The sequence below is a fragment of the Kryptolebias marmoratus genome, linkage group LG16 (assembly GCF_001649575.2).
Source record: "Kryptolebias marmoratus isolate JLee-2015 linkage group LG16, ASM164957v2, whole genome shotgun sequence".
NCBI classification, from domain to species: domain Eukaryota; kingdom Metazoa; phylum Chordata; class Actinopteri; order Cyprinodontiformes; family Rivulidae; genus Kryptolebias; species Kryptolebias marmoratus.
This window is the reverse complement of record NC_051445.1, coordinates 11,144,096-11,164,128: the sequence shown is the minus strand read 5'-3', so window position 1 is coordinate 11,164,128 and position 20,033 is coordinate 11,144,096. Positions and strand designations below refer to the sequence as shown.

General features: G+C 43.4%; 2 protein-coding genes across 6 annotated transcripts in view; both read left to right on the top strand.

The window, feature by feature from the left end:
• Positions 1 to 842, top strand: part of LOC108241106 (CUGBP Elav-like family member 3) — a gene marked incomplete in the record, with an annotated part of 23,841 nt that extends 22,999 nt beyond the window's left edge. For both annotated transcript variants that reach the window (XR_001808799.3, XM_017425033.3), the window contains 1 exon segment: positions 355 to 842.
• Positions 843 to 3,828: 2,986 nt separating this feature from the next.
• Positions 3,829 to 19,840, top strand: cers2b (ceramide synthase 2b). 4 transcript variants are annotated; one of them, XM_017425086.3, is made up of 12 exons: positions 3,829 to 4,337; positions 5,290 to 5,350; positions 10,381 to 10,609; positions 12,341 to 12,458; positions 12,555 to 12,673; positions 14,773 to 14,830; positions 15,061 to 15,111; positions 16,239 to 16,331; positions 16,831 to 16,959; positions 17,342 to 17,448; positions 17,844 to 17,997; positions 18,176 to 19,840. In XM_017425086.3, exons 3-12 carry the CDS (start codon positions 10,437 to 10,439, stop codon positions 18,326 to 18,328), a joined length of 1,155 nt encoding a protein of 384 aa, XP_017280575.1. In that variant the 5' UTR covers positions 3,829 to 4,337; positions 5,290 to 5,350; positions 10,381 to 10,436; the 3' UTR covers positions 18,329 to 19,840. The 4 variants fall into 4 exon arrangements, with proteins under 4 accessions (XP_017280575.1, XP_017280574.1, XP_017280576.1 ...); XM_017425087.3 differs by lacking the exon at positions 3,829 to 4,337 and adding an exon at positions 4,437 to 4,681; XM_017425085.3 differs by lacking the exon at positions 5,290 to 5,350 and having other exon boundaries at positions 3,830 to 4,337.
• The last annotated feature ends 193 nt before the right edge of the window (positions 19,841 to 20,033 follow it).

The window sequence follows — 20,033 nt, the reverse complement described above, 5'->3', positions numbered from 1 at the left end:
GGGGGGTGGATGGGGGGGGACACGTAGCCTCGACTTTCCCTGTATGGAGTTGCATGAAAGCGGAGCGACCGTGTATGTGTCGGAGCACCTTGGTTTTTGCGACTGCTGAAAGAGCTTTTTACGTCTGTGAATAACGGCGCCTTTCGTCCCGAGGCGGAGGGGGGAAAAAGCCGGGCGGCAGGGCAGCACGCAGGACGCAGGACGCTTGACGATATAGGCCCTCAGGGAGAAGCCATTGTTTTGACGGGAGGGGGCGTTGTCTGACAGCCGGCTCCTAACGCGCCGTCTCTTCTTCTCTGTCCCTCTCTCCTTGTCGTGTGTCGCTCCCTCTGTCCTCCGACTCCCCTTTCGCAGGTGACCTCTCAGAGTCCGGCTGAGGTGGGAAATCCCAGGATTCATTGTGCTTTCAGGCTGTCTGCTACCTGTGAGCGTCCGCCGAGCGCTGCCACACACACGCACACACACACACACACACACTTACGCAGAGATACCCGCACTCCTGATGCCGAACCTTAAATGGAACAAAGCTGATATGTACATAAAACGCACAAACATGAACACACGCGACTCACAAAAGTGACATACAGCCAAAAGCTTGGTTTGACCACAGTCTGTGTGGAACAGGGTTAGTACAACTGAGAGACCAAGTGTGTAGAGAGGGCACAGATGGAAACAGACGATATATCACTTCTGTAGACTTCTATACCTTGTCTATTACATGGCAGATATAGAGGGACCGATGTTTCGTAACAATAAGGGAAAGGAAAATTAAGGAAAAACAAAACTAAGACGACTAAATGGGTAGCTTAGAAAGACTCCGGAGACGATCCTAATGACCTGTATATAGTTNGAGCTGCACTTTTACTCGGGAGGTTTTAATATTTGAGCTATTTTTTATTTATTTATTTACTAAAACTGATATTTATTTACTTGATTATTTTCTTTATGGGGGGAGGAGGTAAACAAAACAAACAAACAAAAAAAGAAACGGTTCGAGTGGGGTGCAATATTTTGGTTTTAGAATTTTCTAGGAAAAAAAAGAAAAACAAACAGTTTCAGGGCCTGTTTCTGTCAGACTCTTGCAATCGAGTAATTATAATGTATCTATTAATGATTACAGCTATATTTATTTCTTATTTATTGAACCTTGTTTTTGATCCACTCTCTTTTTAAGTTTGAATAAAAAGTGTCATACTAAATGCTCTCGTGTCGTTCGTTAAGCGTGTGTGTGTTCGAAAAGAACGATAAAAAATGGGGGGGCGGTGGCAGAGTTTAGGCAAATTTTGCTTTTCACACAAAAAGCTGTACTTGAGAGGAAGTGAATTCACCTTTTTAACGTAAAAATCACATAATTTTAGTGATAAATCAGGGTAAATTAAAATAAAAGCTAAAATATAGTCAGAAAAAAACAGAAAGTCCGTCCAAAAAAAGACAAACATAAAAAGGCGCACATCAGCTGTGTGACCAGAAGAGGGTGGAAGTGGCCCACACCTGAAAACAACATTTCATATCCACACATCTCTTCTTTACCGGCTGCATTAAACGCTGTATTTAAGTTGTACCGAACGCACTTTCTGTTTATTCTTCCCGCTCTGGCACAATAATCAGTTCTTCCTGTGTAAGGATCATCTTCCCTCCAGATGAACATCCTGAAAAAGTGCGCGCGAGCAGCCCAGATGTGTGTGAGCTCCTGACTGCCAGGAGTTCAGATTTGTCTTCTGCGGAGGACATTTTTTAATGACTAAATTAACTCATTTTGCTTAACGCAGAGGACATTTAGGGCTTTTCAGTGATGCCTAATTGCTTTACAAAGATTGTGAAATTTAAAAAATAAATGTGATTGAACAGTGTTTATTTTTTCTAGTAGTCATACGTGAGGCCTGTAGAGTCTGAGATGTGTCATTGTCGCTGCCCTGAGCACTGCACGGTCTGACCTTCGGGTGAATCCGTAGAGTCATCCGCTCCCACCTGTGAATAACTTCCCTCACCAGAGAATCGTGGCTTCTACATTGTTCTGAAGTTGTCGCAGACCGACGGGCAGCGACGATCGCTTCTCTGAAGTCACTGCTGATGTCTTTCCGCCCCGGTGTTGGGTTTAAACACATCTGCGCGCTCCGGACCGACGAGCTGCCAGAACCGAGCCCCGTGGAAGAAGCCACGTCTATTTAGCTTTTCCACAAAACTTTTCCGTTTTGGCTTTGCTTTTTTTTTGGTTCAATAAATGACGACACGGTGGAAACTGTTGGCTGTTTTTTCTGCACTTGAGGTTAGATTTGAATCATTTTAGAACCTGGTTAATAAAAAAACAAACACTTTCTTTATTTTTTCCATGAAAAAGGAAAACAAGTATATTTGTTTGACATCTAAAAGGTGAAAACTGAGAATGAACATCAAGGAGGCATAGAGACATTTGACTGGGGCGAGTGTCTGGATCCTAAAACGTTCCAGTAAAATCATATTTCAGTAACTTATACTTGTACTCAGAAAGGAAAATATAATACCTCCAGCATGAAGATGTCCAGCATTCTGTGTCGAAACATTTTAAAAAACCTATTTCATACTTTTGTTTTACCATTTTCCATTTGAAGGGATGAAGACTCGACATAATCTCACATCAGAATGTAAAATGCTGACAAACAAAGTAATTAAAGGGTACGTATGGGTTACTTATGGGGTACTTACAGTCATCTCAGTCATCCAGGACATGGTAAATTAAAACTAAAGTCAAAAAGCAAAACAAATGAACTTCTATTCTGTAGTTTTGGCTACAGAATAAAAGTTCAGTTGTTTTCCTTTTTAACTTTACAGACAGGGTCCTTACAGATTAATTACAGCGTACTTTCAGAGTACATATAGGGTACTGGTGGGGGTACATAAAGGGCAATTACAGGTTATTTACAAGTTAATTATGGGGGTACATACAGAGTCCTTACAGGGTACTTGGAGGGTACATACAGTGTATTTACAATGGGACATACTGGGTTCTTACAAATAATTAAGGGTACTTACTAAGGTACATAAAAGGTACCTATGGGGGTACATAAAGGGGCAATTACAGGGTGTTTACAAGTTACGTGTGGGATACTAACAGGGTATTTAGGGGGTAGCTACAGGGTTCTTGCAGCGCAATCAGTGGCAAAATTAGAATGTCAGAAGGCACTTACAGGGTAACAAAGGGTTCTTGCAGGGTAATTATAGGGTGCATACAGGGAACTTGCTAAGGTACATATGAGGTACTTACGGGGTTACATACAGGGTTCTAGCAGGATAATTATGAGGTACATACAGGGTTCTTGCAGGGTAATTATAGGGTGCATACAGGGTACTTACTGAGGTACATGTGGAGTATTTAAGGGGGTATATAAGGGGCAATTACAGGTTATTTACAGGTTATATGTGGGATACTAACATGGTAATTTCAGGGGTGCATAGAGTGCAGTTAAAGGACATTAACAAGTTGTGTATGGTGGTACTTGCAGGGTAACTTCAGGGTACTTTTGCTGGTACATAAAGGAATACTTATAGTTTGTTTTACAGCTGTTTTATGTTGTTACCTGTTCCCCTGTTCTGGGCTCCAAGTACGGTTTTGTTATTTATTAGGATTATTTTTGACAATATTGTGACATTACTTAAATTAAGGAGCGTTTAATTTAAGAACAATGACCTTGACTCGACCGAAAAGCTCATCTCTAACTGCAGCGGAGAAAACTTCGCAAGAAGAAAAAAGCGGATGTGTGTGTGTGTGTGTGTCAGCTAAATGCTCTCTCATGTGCTCGAACGTCATCCGCGTCCCTCCCTCTCCGTTATCCCCTCACTCCCCCTCACTCCCCCTCACTCCTCCTCACTCCTCCTCACTCCTCTCTCCTCCTGCCTGCGTTGGCTCCTCTCAGTCCGCTCTCCAGCCGGGCCAACCCGCACCTCAGTCCGGTCAGACGCCCACGCAGACCCCGAAGACTCCGCCGCGAGAAGGGAAAGAGAGGGAGGGGGGGTGCGGGACACGAGAAGAGCCTGGAACAGCCCGAACATTAGTTGAGCTTCTTACATATCCTTCTTTTTTATTTTATTTTATTTACTTCCCCCTGAAGCATCCCTCTGCCCCTCCAGAGGCAAACCGACTCCACACTCCGTAGAAATATGTGAACATTTCTCCGGATCTGGACGAGAAGCTGCGCCGCTCTGAGCTCACCCAGCGGACCGGACGCACACAGCGGGACCGCCGAAGCTGGGCGAAGAGGAGCCCGGCCCACGCCGCGGAAGAGGACGTGATTAAAAACAAGAAAAGAAAGAGGGAAAAAAAGGGCCACGTTTTACCCTCCTTTCTAGGAGAAAACACCAAAGTAAGTGTTTCACTTTCGCGTCGGTTGTTCGTTTTTTTTTCTTTTTGTGAGCGCGTGAGCGTTTGCTGCAGGCGCGTCGGCTCTGACGTCATCACGCATTCACGTAGGAATCCGTTATTTTGATAAAACGAAAGGCCCGTTTTTCTTTATTTTGTATCTATTTTATATTTATTTTTTTGCACTTTTAAGCAGAAAGAAAAGAAAAGTGTTTACCGAGCGGACGGTTAATAAACGAGTCAATAACTTTAAACCGTCTGTCGTTTAACGGAAAAAAAGAGGACATGAAGGCAGCCTCGACTTGGCGCGTGGCTGAATCTGTGCTAACAAAGTTTGGAAACTAGCAGGTAAGGCTACATTTATCGCTTTAAACAAAAGCAACAATAAAGGAGGTGTTTCTGTCGCAGGTCGTTTGTTTTTTCGGACGTGGTTTCTTTCAGTTTGGGACTGCTCTCCCTTCGCCATTGTTTCCCGTCGCTGTCCGCTACTTTTACGGTGTAGCCGCGTTTAAGCTAACCTGTGCTGCAGCGCGACCAAAACGCACCAAAATATGTACCGGTTTACGGACTGAAACTCGAAATCAGAGCGAATTAGCCAAAAAAATATCTTCAGGAGTTGCTAGCATTTATTACCTTTATGATTTTGACCTCAGTACGTGTTGTTTTTTAGTGCAAACCCTTTAAATTTACCGGCGTGAGCCCTGCCTCACAATCAAACGTATGTGTAAATAAACAACAACAAAGCTTTCGATACCATAATTATGAAGGATTGGTTCTTAATTCTATCACACACGCATTATTACATGTATTTATTCACACGTTTTGGACAAGTTCTCCACATGGTTTATGATCACAACTTCATTTGCATTAGCTTGCTTCAGTTTTGAGTGATAATCAGTTTGTTAATGATTCATAAAGAAGATGGAAAGTGTTACTGACAAGACATTTGCATTCAGGTTGAAACAGCACTGGTGTCACGTTCTGTCCAACAATCAAAAGGAAACCCGGTCCAAAAAGGTAACTACAGCAATGCATGTTCTGCAAATGATTACATCTTCTGTCTCATCAGGACCTTTCAGAGTAATCAGTAGTTTGGTAGAAGATTTCCTTGGATCTGGTCTTGTACTCGGTGAGGACAACTACATCGGCACAAACTCTTGCACCTCCTGGACAGGCCCTGTCCGGAGGACTTTGCCGACCGATTGACGTCTCTTGTCTCATCGGTGGCACAGAGGCGGCGAAGCAGGCTTTCTTGTGAGCTATCAGAGGAGATAACAGCGATGAAGCCGCTCAATAAGCTGTCTGTCTGCCTGCTCTGGGATGATTTGACACATAACACTTACAGCTTTCCACCGCTCTCCAAAAGAATGTCTGAGATGCAACGAACGCACGAGCATCATTATCTCGGCTTTGAGAAGCCCAAAGCATGACCCGAGTTACAGCTAATGGACCATGTGTCGTCCCGCCGTTCGTTCAGTCTGCATTTCACGGCTTTTTACTGTCAGCTCTCAGTAAACGTTTCGGACCACAAGAGTTGAGCAATGTCGAGGCCGATGGGTGACATCCTTGATTTCATCATGTCAACAAGGTGTTCGTTGTTGTCCCCGCCCCGTCCCCAGATATTTTCTGACATTGGTTATCATTGCCACTTAGTCTGGCGGTGGCAGTTTGTTTGTTTAATATATAATTTATTAAAATGAAATGAAAAGCAGCTTCAGATGATTATTTTATTGCCCACCTAATCAAATAGATGTTGCTGATTACAGGCTTTAAAGATAATCCGGGTTGTAGCTGGAGAGGGGCCCTTAATGAAACTAACGAAACAAGCTAACGTCTCCTGATGTGTAAGGTTTATAACCTTCACTGTTGGAAACGTCACACTCTCCTGTTGCAACTTATCTAAGCCCCACAAATAGGTTTATAATGTGTCTTCTTTCTGCTCATTTCTAATCTTGCGCCGGGGAGCACATTAGAGGGCAATTGTTGGCTTTAATGCGTCGTTCGAGTAAACTTTGACCAATTAGTGGCCGAGCATTGCTTCTTGCGCGACCCGTTAGTGTTCGTAGTACGTGTTGAGGATGACTCTCAGCTACTACCGCACCGATTTTAGCTCCATACCTGGAAAAAAAAATTGATTTGAGGTCGATTACCTGCGGCAGCCACCTTGACTTGGGTCGACTCCAGGAAGTTAATCATTATCAATGATAACTTTCTGAGAGTTTCCTTGAAATCTGCCTACTGGTTCATGAGATATTTTGCTAACACTACAGACAGACATGGGGGGAGAGGCGAACAACAAGACTGGGAATCAGTTTATTGATTTTATGAAAGGAGGACAACCTCTAAAGTCCTCCATCCTATTAGCGTAGATATTTTCTTTAAATCAAAATTCTTTAGTAGTGTTAGAACTGGTCCTGACTTTTAAATGAACAGGGCTCTTTCAAAACGTACTGAACTTATATCAAGCTTTAATATGGTCAGCTTTAAGGGACATGTAGGCACTTAGTTTGCGTCACAGTTTAAAATCTATATCTAAAGTAACATTTAGTCCACCCGGTGAACTACTCGTCCGACTCCCGTTTCTTCAAACCTGAAAATTTTGCTCTCTCGTGTCGTCTCCTCCGCCCGTCTCTCTTTGTGATTTTAAAGGCTGCGGTTTGAGTGATTCAGCCCCTGTTGATCATCTTAAATATGGTTGGATGTGGGTAAATGGGTAGTTCTACAACACAGATGCTTTGGTACTAGTGAGTCACGGTCGAAGCACATTTTTAGAGTCTCGTGACTAATGTTGCCTTAGTTGGCTCGGTCTGGACGATGAAGAACGCGCCAGATAATTTTTTTTTTTTTTTTCATGAATGGGAAAGCCGGAGTGATCCCTCTGTGTGCTGCTGGCAGCGTGTTTACATTCTTCAGAGATTCCTGGACTCGATACCGGGTTCCAGTCTGATCTGTTTTAAGATCTGTCAGGTTTTTTTTTTAACGCCTTATCGTGGGGTTTGTAAACCCCGGGGGTCGAGCTGTAAAGGGGCACTTCGCTGACAGCTGTCGTGATTTTCCCTGCCAGCTCGGCGCGAGACCGCCGTTTACAGCCACCGCATGCTTGTAATGTATATTCACATCGAGGAGGAAAAGAGAGACGCCCCTGCTGGAGGTGTTCTCCTCTTTTTATTGGACCTTGGAAATGGTCAGAGTTCGGTCATCTGACCCGGGAGACCAATGGCACGAAGCTTTTGTAAAATCTGTGTGTGTGTGTGTGAATAGTGCTTTAACACGCTGAATTGACCGGATGAGCTCTACAAGCAGCTCTAAAAGCGTCCTAATAAATTCAAACTGAAGTTCCCAAAACAAACTGCTCTAACAATGCAGAAGTTAAAGAACACATCTGTGTCTCGTTGCATATTCCCCCACCCCCCCAATCATTTGCTGAGCTTGTCGAGTCTGTTAACCATACACTTAAAATCTGTTATTATTATAGGAAGTCACAGTTCTGTTTGCTCTTTGAACCCAGACTACCGGCGCTCAGACACTCATTTACTTATCTGTTTTTGACTAGATAGATTACATGTTTATTTGCGCAGCCAAATATGCACGCAGGCGTTTTATTCCGCAGAGTCCGCATGATGTGGCGTGGAAGGCTTTAGCCGGGGGTTCTGAAATGTGGAGGAGCTGGCAAAACAACGGGGCGGAGAAAAAAAACGGCGTAATCTTTCTCGTCCTCTGCCACCTGTGTTGAGGGAAGAGAGAGAGAGAGAGAGAGAGAGAAAGAGGAGGAAGAGCGTGGCGCTCAGCCAGGCGAGCTCTTGCAACAGGAAACAGAGGTCATGATGACTAACATGACATGATGTGGAAAAAAAAAACAACCCGGTCGACTGTGGTGACACCTTCTTACGAGCAGCGCAAGCTTCTGCAACTGGCTACTGTGTCAAAAATGAGGCTCTGATCTGGATTGGCTGTTCTTATTTGTTGTTTTTTTTATGAATGAAACACAAACAGGGTGGGATATGAGACAGGCTCATGCAGCAGAGCGTGTTGGTGAAAAAGCCACGACCAGAGTTCTGGTGAGACTTTCTTTCTGTTCTTGAATGAAGGCCTAGCACTCCTAAACCCTCCCAAAGCCCTCAAAGGAGAGAGACGCAGAGAGAAGCCAGAGAAGCCCTTGTACCTTCGGGTAACTTTGACCGTGCCAGACTTTTAGTCTGAGATCCTCTTTTGTTGGGAAAGAAAGAAAAAAGTTTGCGGCTGTTTTGGTCAGGTAATCTTGTGCAATGTCAAAATATGTCACAATTGACGCTCGACTACTACCTTGTCAAATCTGAGCTCAGTGTCTGTGGAACTGTGTTGGACAAGGTTGATTAGCATTGGGTTGACTCCAGTCGCAGGTTACTTTCTTAGAGGTTCATGAACATCACTCCAGTAATTCGAGGACGTTCTGCCAACAGACAGACACAGTGAAACACTCGTCTGCCTTCGGCTTTCAGCGTCAGGCAGCTAACTAAACTCAGAAGTGTTTGACTTCTGTTGCAAATCTGAGATTAATGAAGAAGAAGAAGAAAAAAACAGAAGAAAGCATCAATTTTCTTTTAGCCAGGAAATGTTTTTGTCAGCCAGATGTACCTAAAGGCTCTGGCTTACTAAGTGTGAACTTTTGCTTATGAAATTAGTTAATCAAATGTGAATATTTGGGTAGTCTCACCTGACAAGAAGTGGAGCAGTGTGTGGAAAATCTTAGTTTTACCTTGCTCCTGTTGGCTTTCTGGAAACCACAGACTTTTCCAGCTCATTCTGACGATTCACTCGTTACTTTTATTGATTTTCCGTCTTCCATTTAATGCGCCAAGAAGGCAGTGACTACGTTCGGCTACAACTCAGCTGGTTTTACGGACGTCGAGCTAAACTTCGGCATGGTTTGAGCTGCAGCACACGCCGTCCGCTTAAAACCTTGACATTAACTGTTGGGAGTCGACCCCGTTTGTCTGTTTGCAAAATATCTCATGAACTGCCAGACGGATTTCACTGAAACTCTTATGGTTGTACGTCTACGGCTGATTAACCCAATTCAAGGTGGCCGCAACAGCTAATCGACCTTATCGAACACAAAGTTTGCTATACATCAACAAATTTTACGGATACCGGGTTGAAATTCGGTGCGGTAGTAGCTGTGGGTCATTCACAAACACGTCTTCCAAGCGCTAACAGGCTTGGAGCGAGATTGCACATATAAAGTTATTTTCAAGGTTCAACCAAAATGTCTGTTATTTCTAAACATAGGCTGATCTCAGTCCTAAACTCTGGCATGAAAGGAACGCTAGGCCTTCAATTTAAAGAGATGTTTCCAGTGTTACTCCTGCTGTTTATAATAAGCATGAAATAGGCGTTTAATGGTCTAAACCCGTAGAGAAGGATGAGTGTTTCGGTGGTTGTAGAATCGTTTCCGACTCTCTGGGCTGAAGAGGGAATCCTTCCTGATTCCTGTCAGGGAGCGGCCGGGTGGGGATGGGACCGACCGGTTGCAGGGCTTTGGCATTTGGGGAGGGGAGGGGGGGTGGGGTCGCTGCAGATCCGTAAGGGGACTCCCAAGATAGAGCGCGTTTGGGGCGGCCCCCGCCGCGCTGCACTTAATGCACGAGTTATGACTCATACCCCGCAGATGCTCCGTCTCCCCCGCTGCCAGCCCTTTTACTCTCTTTTCTCTGCCACTCCCTAAACATAGCACAGCGAAAATATTCATGTCTGAACTCTCCGAGCAGAAAGCCGAGGGCTCGCAGATGCCGTCAGCTGCGAGCACGTCACGAACGTGCGAGGGAAAACGTTCGCTCCGCCCCCCGTGTGGGCCTCCATCGCCCCCTCCTTGCTGCCTGCGGTCTGCTGTATCCATTAGGAAAGATGTACAGGGAGGCCTCCTATGTGGCATAAATTATCGTTTAGCTACAGGACACCAAGAAAATCCAATATGTTGCGAGATCTCAGATTTCTGTGCGTCCGGTTTTTTGCAGCGGCTGGCGCTTTTCACCATTTCCTCTCTAAGTCTTGACGCTGTTTCTTCGCAGGTTACCGATCCCCGTAAAGGTGGTGCGGAGTCCCCGGTGCGTGCCGGTGTTTCAGGATGCTGTCGGAGCTGAGCGAGTGGTTCTGGCAGGAGCGGCGGTGGTTTCCGGAGGGTCTGGGCTGGGCTGACCTGGAGGATCGAGACGGGCGAGTGTACGCCAAAGCTCAGGATTTATGGGCGGCGCTCCCCATCGCCTTAGTATTCCTGGTTATCCGTCAAATCTTTGAAAGGTCAGATCATTTTTACTGTCTCTCGTGGCCCCACCTGTGACCCCTGACTGTATTTAATTCAAACATTTACTTTTGTGTCTTTTCTTTTTCTGTAGCTGCTCCTTCTCCTTGTTCTAATCTAATCACTTTGTAACAATCGTTTATCTCTCAGCAGTCCTAGTTTATTTCTGTTTTAAGATAAGAAGAAGTTTATTTATTAGAGCGGCTTATATTGTTCCTCACTGGTTCTGCTTCCAGCCGCTGCTCTTTTGGACGTCAGACATCATTGAGTTTATGTCTTGTTTGTTTTACTGCTAATGCTAACGGGCTCTTCTGCTCATTATTATTTTATATCCCCTCCACCTTCAGTCACATAAAACCCGATGGGATTAACTGTGGAAACAAGACGGTTGTTTTCATTTACTTATATAAACTTGAATAATAACAGCTTGCTGTTGCTCATAAATCAGCTATGTGTGCAAGAGAGGCTTTGATTATTATATGTCATATTAAACATTGTGTTCTCGGCTTAATTTGCAATCGGTGGCTGAATTTATATATATGGAAAACTCTGACATATCGCCCAGAGTTTGAAACTGAAATCATGTTATGTTGAGAACTGATGGAGTTTTAACCATTTTGGTCAAACCTTGTCAAATATTTTAAACGCAGTCCTGTGATATTGATGTGTTAGCGCTTGAAGTATGTGTTCAGGATGGTGTTAGCCAAGTTATCCATTTGTTTGCGTTGACTAAGTTCGATTTGCTGCGACGGCCATCTCAAATTGGGTAGACTCCAAAAGTTATTCGGTTGTAGATGTACAGCCAATGATTACTTTCTGAGAGTTTGATTAAAATCTGTCCAGTAGTTCCTGAGATATTTTGCTAACAGGCAGCCAGGGTTGACTGTAACAGTGTGAAGAGCTTTATTTATGTGTTGTGGATTATGCTCAGCTTCTACCACTCAATTTGTGTAAAACCCACTGGGTTTTAGCCATTTTTGTGTTGCTTAGCTGTGTGGCGGCCAGTCTGATTATTACTTTCTGAGAGTTTCGTTATAACATTTCCACCGGTTCATGAGCTGTATCCTGTCCTGCATTCGGGCTTCTTCAGTTTCCATGTGACTGTGGATCGCAATGGTTCAAAATACTCTAAATAAAAAGAAATTAAACGCCTCGTATAAACACCTCAATCAGAGAAAAGTGAGCAAAAAATGAATTTTTGATCTCAATTAAAGTAGTGGTGTAACTCTGTGTAAAAAAATATTAGCCCAGACATCCGTTTCTGTATTTGTAAGTTTTTTCTTTATGTATTTGTTCATTTATAATAAATAGAATGTTTGGGGAAACACGTGAAAATAGCAGTAACATAAATATTTTTGTTAAAGACTGTCGTGTTATTTGGATATTTTATCTCCATCCTTTTACTTTTCATCGTATCTTTTTGTTGAGCTGTTGCTGAGTTTGTTGCTCAGTTGGAGGAAATAAGAAAACAGCAAACAAGCACAAACGTTTTCTTTGTCAAAAACATCGTATGTTTATCTCTTAAGCTGAGCGAAAAAGCCCCATTTTCTTTTCCATCTCCCATCAGTTCACTGGAAATCATTTCCTATCAGATGCGGTCAGCGAGCTCACATCCTGTGTGATCACTTTATTCGTTTAATAGTTTCTGTTAGACTTGATAAGTGTCCACGCAATTCCTTCTTCTATTGTCACTTTTTTTATTAATCTCGTTAATTGTGTTGCGATTACAGGACAGTGGCTACACCCTTAGCCTCTCTACTCGGCGTGAAAGAGACGGTTCGGCTCAAAGCCCCCCACAGCCCCACACTGGAGTCCTACTACTGCAACATTACCAAAAACCCCACGCAGGTAGGCGTCTCCACGCTTTAGGGCGGAGCCAGAGCAGCGCCCGATGTCTGTCGCTGGAGAACACGCTGACGTCTCACCACGCTGTGCTTTTCTCAGTCTTCAGTAGCGAACCTGTGCAAGCAGACCGGGTATTCGGAAAGACAAGTGCAGCGATGGTTCAGGAGGAGGAGGAACCAGGACAGGCCCAGTTTGCTCAAAAAGTTCCGGGAAGCCAGGTAAATGCGGACGTTTTCTTCGACGTTTATGATGTAAAACTGTACTACGGCGGGTGAAAGCAGCTGCCGAGCCCTGAGTTCCTCTGCCTACATGAGTTTGTGTCTGGATGCGGGAGCAGCCCTCTATTTTTGACATGCATTTATTACTGTGCCGGTCTGTCATTACAGCTCTTGGCAAGCACGGACACACAAAAGCACACCGCTTGAACAATCATTTTTCCGCAAACTGGATCGTGCTTTCACCTGTGTCAGCAACTCAGTCACCACAGATGCTTACGTAACAGAACTGAACCCACGGTGGGGTCACCTTTGTAAAAAAAACAAGGCTGCTGAGACATGTTAGTGTCACCTGGAAATGTAAATATAGTGTGTGTGTGCAGACGGATGGAGCGGCAGGCAGTGAGAATCTGTTAGCGTCCCACGACTCAGAGACAAAAAATGAATCATATTCATTATTCATGTGTTGCGTTCAGAGTATGTCATCACGGGGCTGAACGTCGTTCTGCTTCATCCACGAGCTGAGCCAGTCGGCTCCTTTTTAGGGATGTCCCAGTCAAGGTTTTCTTAGTCTTTGATAACAATATGAAACATCTAAAAAAGTGGACTGAACTTGCAGATTACACGCCTCAATTACAATAAAGCAGCCAAGAAAACCTGAGTTTGTGTTGCTCCTCAAGTTGTCACCAGGAACAACAATAATATGTCGCTCTGGTAACGCTGTGTTGATTATGTTTTGTCATACAGACAGGATGTAGTGAGGCTCCAGAAGGTGACAAAAACTTATTTTCTCCACCGCAGCGATGGGTTAGTCACCTAGAACGACAACTTCAGTAATCTTTATCGCTGTCCCGGGGAAACTTGTCTCTTCTTTGGAGTTTCCTTTTCGCCTAATTAGCTCTCAGAGTTAGCTGGGTGAACTGAACGTACTCAGCCATATGTTTGGATTTTAAATTTCTTAATAAATTGATGGCACTGTAGGTCGCTCTGTTTGTAGCTACTGAGCCGCTCTCGTTTTGTATCCTGAAACGCTTCCGTACAGCAGCCACATTGCGGCACGGCTGACGTAAAACCATCAACAGAAGTGAAAAATACCATCAGATGCACACCAGTCCATTAGTCCCCATCAGCTTGGGACATCCTGAGCAGTTTTCCTCGAAAGACATGAATTAAACCCGCTTTTTTCCCCTTCAGAACAACAGGAACTGCACTACAAGGCTCTCTGGGTAGCTGTTCTGGATGTGTTTATTGTTTTTCAACGCAGCGTTATGAAAAGACACGCAGTTAGATTATTTTACAGCACTCAGAAAATGATTTAGGAGTCTGCCACCTAATTGGATCCAAGTCTTAGACTGATTTCTAAGAGCTGTGTAGCCTATAGCCTTCATACGCTGTAAGTCACGTTTGAAATGCTCCTCGGGGATTTCTTCTTACTTGTGATGTGTTGTGGTGGCAGACGTCTACCTGAAACCCCAACAAACCCCACAGTCACTGTGGTGGACGGGCCCTTCAGCCTTCAGAGGTTTTATTCAGGCTGCTCTGTGGTGACACTTCGCTTATGCCGTGTGTGTTTCTGTGACTTTGTCACTCCCCGGCGATGGTGTGCTTTTCACTGTGCTCGTAGCAGCTGAATGACATTTTTTTCTTCTGAATCAGTCTATTGTCCCTGTGTGGACAACAGGCTTTCTGTCCCTCTCTAACACCACCCCCCACTTTGCCTCGACTGCTGTCTCTCTCCCTCCCACCGTCTTTTCTTGCTGTGTTCCAACGATTCCGTGTCTCCGACTCGATGCCGCAGCATACTGTTTTAGATGTTGCTGCCACACCTGTACGAGCTGCAGCGGTGTCCTCTAACTGTCCCCCGAGACAGGATACCATCGGCCACCTTATTGCTCGATGGCTTTTACTGCTTGTGTTTGTCAGAGTTTGTGTGTATTGTGGTCTTAACATCCTCCATGTGATTCACCAGATTCTTTTTCCCAGGCGGCTCACGCAGCCGGATGTTTTCTGATCAGGTTTAGTGATTGTGCGACTCTGCTGTTAGTTTCCATTGTTCTTTCCCCCGTTGACTGAGGAGAAAGTGTGTATGTGTTCTCTTGCAGTTGGAGATTTACCTTTTACCTTCTTGCTTTCATTGCTGGCCTGGCCGCCCTCATCGATGTGAGTACAGCCATTTTAGCCTCAACCACTCCTCGCCCTCCTCATTCGTCACCTTCCCGGTTGTTGTCCCTCCGATGTTTTCCGTACTGCAGCCGTCCGTTCGTTTTGCTCTGATGAGCTCGCCTCTCGGCCTGCAGAGAGGAAGCATTGACTCATCCCGGTGCTGACTCAGTTGATATAAATACACCTGTCCAGATCTGCTGTCTCACTGGTCTCACGTATCCTTGCAGAAACCTTGGCTGTACGACCTGAAGGAGATGTGGGAAGGCTTTCCTGTGTTGGTACGTCTCTGAGATGCATAATGAATGAACATATCGATTTTTAAAAGTCAATTGTCACACAGAAAGGCAGAAGAAGGTAAAAAAGTATATCCTGTCGTAGCTTTTTGGGTGTATTGCTACAATCAGCATTAAGCTCACTGATTTATTTTTTCATTTGCCCACATTAACTGGTAATAAGACAAATAGAGTTTAGAAGAAAAGCAAAACATTGTACAGGTTTAAAATCTGTTTTATAAATCACAATGTAAGTTATAATAGGAGGATCAAAACGGATTAAATTAGGTCATTTTGTAATTATTTAACACAGAGAAGAGAAGCTCACTCTCCCTGACCTCCAAATTAATGATCAACTTATTATTTTAGTTTTTAGACTTTATCTGAGTTTTAACCAGGATTTCCTTTTAGAGATGCACCGACTGCAGCTTTCTGGGCTGATTCCGGTTTCTAATTATCTCCTTGTTTTCGTTTATTTAATTAAGTTCTGATTTGGCTACTTTTCTCATGTCTGTAGGAATTATAATTGACAGTATACAGTTTTTTTTTTCACATTTTCTCCAATACAACATCAGGTTACTCTTCCCAAACCACCTTTAACTAGTAGAGACCTAAAAATAACATTTCTGTAGCTTACAGAAAGGATGTATTTGTACAAATAAATCCAGCCAAAAACAAATTACAATAAACCTTGTTTAGAAATGAGACTCTTCTTCATTAAAGGTTTTTCCACTGAACTCTAAACACAAATTGCTCCAGATAAGAAAACAAACACTGTTTCCACAAGCCAGTCGTTTCAAATAAATTGTAGATGTTTCCAGAATAAGATTTACTGATTTATTGTTAAATCATCCATGTTATGTGTACACAGAGTGAATTGCAGCTTAGTATTTAATAAACTATTACATCTTTATTTAGATTATAAAATTGCAAATTGTGGGTCTCATAAAGTCAGATGGACTTAAACATTAGTTAGTTAAAAAAATAAATCAGCTTCCTTCCTCTGAATTTTATTGTTTAAGACCTTATAGATATGATGACAATATTTTGAAGGGTCGTAATTTCGTTGCAACGATTAGATGCAAACTGGGATATGGATTTTGAAACCTAAGACACGTCTCCTCCGTCTCCAGACTCTGCTGCCGTCTCAGTACTGGTACTACATGATCGAGCTGGGCTTTTATAGCTCGCTGCTCTTCAGTGTGGCCTCCGACGTCAAACGCAAAGTAAGTGAATTCATCTCAGGAGCAAGAGGCTTGAACTGCAGCGGAAGCAAACGGTTCACGAGATCATGATGTGAATAAAACAGGAATATATGTATCCAACACATGGAGACTGTCACAGCTCGTTCTGTGAATGTTCTTCCCTTTTCACGCTGTTAGGGCGAACAGCGTGAAAAAGAAAGATAAATGTTTTTTATTATTCGATCAGTCTGACATCTGTGGACTGTGGGTGGACATTAGACTGTTGTTACACGTGTCTTTGTGTGTGTGTGTGTGTGTGTTGGACTTTGCTCAACCTGGTCAGCTGAGTGTTGTGGAGAAAGGAAAAAAAAAAGCTTGCAAAAGAAGCACAGCGTGTTCCTTCAACACAAGAATTTAACCCAGATCCTTCTTTAAGCAGGATTTAGCACCATGAACACCAAACCCAGTGAAACACGCGACACGAAGATTATTAAACGTTAGCGTTTTTGTGCCTTTCCTACCACATCCCACTCTTTTTTAGGACTTCAAGGAGCAGATAGTCCACCATGTAGCGACCATCCTCCTCATCAGCTTCTCCTGGTGTGTGAACTACATCCGTGCTGGAACTCTCATCATGCTGGTGCACGACTCCTCCGATTACCTCCTCGAGGTAAACCCCTTTGAAGATCTTTACCTTCGTGGCTGTTCAGCGAGCAAACCCTGCGCCCCCATTAGAGCGTCATAAAACGTCTTCTTTACAACACGGTGAATAATCTGTGGTCTGAAATGACACAGAGTTAATTTAAGATTATACCGGACAGGAGAGATGGCAGCATGTGCACTCGCACCATGTGTGTTGATGTTATTTTTACCTACACTTTTATTTTTAGGCCAGATTGAAGGACGTTGATAAAACACTGCCATCTTGTGGTGGAAAAAAAATCACTGAGGCAAAGAGTCACATCAGCTATAATCATGATTTATCAACTGTAATGACCTTTTTTTAAAAAAATTATTATTTGCTTTTGGTAAACTCCTTCTTCCTCCAACAGTCTGCTAAGATGTTCAACTACGCCGGGTGGCGAAACGCCTGCAACTACATCTTCATCGTGTTTGCAGCGATTTTCATCATCACCCGCCTAATTTTCTTCCCCTTCTGGTACTGACACACACACATGCACGTTTTTATTTATTTTATCTTCAATGAAACAACTTACAAACCTCTTACAAATAACATAAGCATAAATAATAATTCTTAGAGCCGTCTCTGAGCCGGCACACGCGTTTTTGTAATAACCACAAACAGAAAATACACGACATGAAGGACTGATGGAAGGAAAACACAAGGAGGTAAAGTAAGGAAGGGAAAAAACTTGGACAAACAAAAAATATGTGAGGCATTTTTTTCTGGTAAGGAAGATCCAGACTTAAATAATCACAAACACATCTTATAGATTACATATCCTTTTAAATTACTGCCACGTTCCACTAAATGTTGCTTTGCTTTGTGCCACCTTGTCACCTCCTCTTTAATCGTCACTACGTCTGTTTCAGGATCATTTACTGTACTTGGATATACCCGGTGACCATCTACAAACCTTTCTTTGGCTACTACTTTTTCAACGGTCTGCTGATGGTTCTGCAGTGTCTGCACATCTTCTGGGCTGTTCTCATCATCCGCATCGCGCTCCGCTTCCTCACCAACAATGTAAGTAAAGCGTTTCGGTGCCAAAACAATCCTCTTTATCCCTGACTTTAGGACACGTAGGTTCACCGTTAGGAACATGCAGTAGAAATTTTTAAAAACTGATTAAACTGACCAGAAACCCAGAGTCTCCAAAACATGTTCCTTAAAAAAGTCTGTTTTCTGTTTTTTTTTTCTTTAGGAAAAAGTGGATGACGACAGGAGCGACAAAGATGAAACGGACGAATCAGAAGATGAGGAAAAGGAAGCAGAGGACAAAAACCACTTGAAGAAAAATGGACCTGTGCAAAATGGCCACACAGTCCACAACAACAACCATCGCAAGACAGAGTGACCCCCCCCCCTCCTGTGGAAATGAAAACAGAAATAAATAACACAGCGAAGGACTCGGACCCCTCAGAGGGGGGAGTTGTAAGGGAGCGATGAGGAAGGAGAAAAAAGAAGGGATGTGGATTGGGTGGAGGAGGGCAAGTATTCCCTGAAACTAGGAAACGGCTGGTATTCATAGGAAAATTCACACCGCTACTTGTACACAAACACACACTTTTAGTCGTACCTTTAGAGGACACAGAGATCCCGCAGGTGATAGACACGACACTAAATGGCACGGCCTTTTTGCTCTGTCACTGCCGTTGTTCGCTGTTAGTCCTGAAGCTCACCGTGAGACGTGGGGGAGGGGGGGGGGAGAACACGAAGAGGAGCGAGGTGAGGAGGAGAAACGGGAAGATGATGCTGCTGCTTCGACTTTAGCTTTCATGTTTTAACTGTGTGCCTTAGAGTCAGCTGGTGGCTGCTAAAAAAAGAAGAAAAAAAAGCCATTTTGAAGCTTTCTGTTAAAATTGTGCTGCTTTGTTCTGTTTGTTGTTTACTTTCACGTAGGTGATCCAACGGGGCATTGATTTCCCTTTTCTCCAGCTATGCAACTACGCATCTGTTCAGCTATTGCAACGTCTTTGCACAAACTGTATGGAGTAATACCCCACCGCCCCCACCACCAGTGCAGCTCGTGCCATTTGTGAAGCGTTTCGGGTTTTGGTCTTAATCTGGATCGATCCCATTTCGTTCCGATTTCTGCTTCCAGGAGAGGAGCCCCCTCCGCCGCTTTGAAATCCCAGAAACGAGTGCTCGGTACCGTTCGTGTCTGAGAAATCTTTCCGGTTTTTTGGTTCTGCTTTTTTCAGCTCAAGCGCCACGTTATCGGTGCCAGCTACAGGAAGGTTATAACTCAGCGTAATCACTGTTAAAATGAGTTCTGTGGAAATATAGGAGTTTTCTAAGACAAATGTTATGGACCAGATTTCTTTAGTTCACTGCCTAGAAGCTGCGGTTATGTTCGTTATAACCTGGCTGAGAATTTAAACCTTGATCTAAATTGACGCTTTTAAGTATGATTCTGTGTATGAAATGGGTTGACAAGTACGTTCTTTAATGTTTCTGTTCTTTCGGAGGAAATTAGTTTTAGTTTGAGTGAAGTCATGAAGGAAGTGTTTTTATCTTTGTTGCCATGCTTTAATGTACATTTCTACGTCAAGTGCCTTATTTGTGATGAAAGGTGAGCTCTCCTGTCTTCATGTCCTCTCCTTTTTTCCCCCCCTCCGCAGATCCAAACAAGCCCACCTCCCACTTTCTGATTCCACGCCTCCCTTCTTTTAAAAAGGAGCTTCTTTTCACTCTCATTCCACTACCGTATATTTTTATTTGTTTTCTTTTTTTTTACTAACCCCGACCAACCAGCGATACAGAAGAAACAGCTGTGGCCTAATTACAGTGTTATATTTTTATTTTGTTTTGTTTAATGATGCCCAAGTATTGATATTAATGATAAAATATAATGATTCACAATGAAGTTGTTTTTTGTGTCTTTGTCACGTCCCTAAAGATATCTCAGAGGTTCAGAAATGCTTGTTGTGTCACATTGATTAACAAAAACTAAATTACAACATAAATGTAGCACGAGAAAAGCTAAAAATACCCTTACGACTTAAAATATTAGTACCAGATAGGTGTGGCTAATCAAATGTAGTTGATGTACTGTGGAA

Coding starts and splice junctions, on each gene's coding strand:
- cers2b (XM_017425086.3), top strand. CDS start 10,437: ATGCTGTCGGAGCTGAGCGAGTGGTTCTGGCAGGAGCGGCGGTGGTTT. Junction 15,112..16,238: donor GGGAAGGCTTTCCTGTGTTG/GTACGTCTCTGA, acceptor CTCCGTCTCCAG/ACTCTGCTGCCGTCTCAGTA. Junction 17,998..18,175: donor TCCGCTTCCTCACCAACAAT/GTAAGTAAAGCG, acceptor TTTTTTCTTTAG/GAAAAAGTGGATGACGACAG.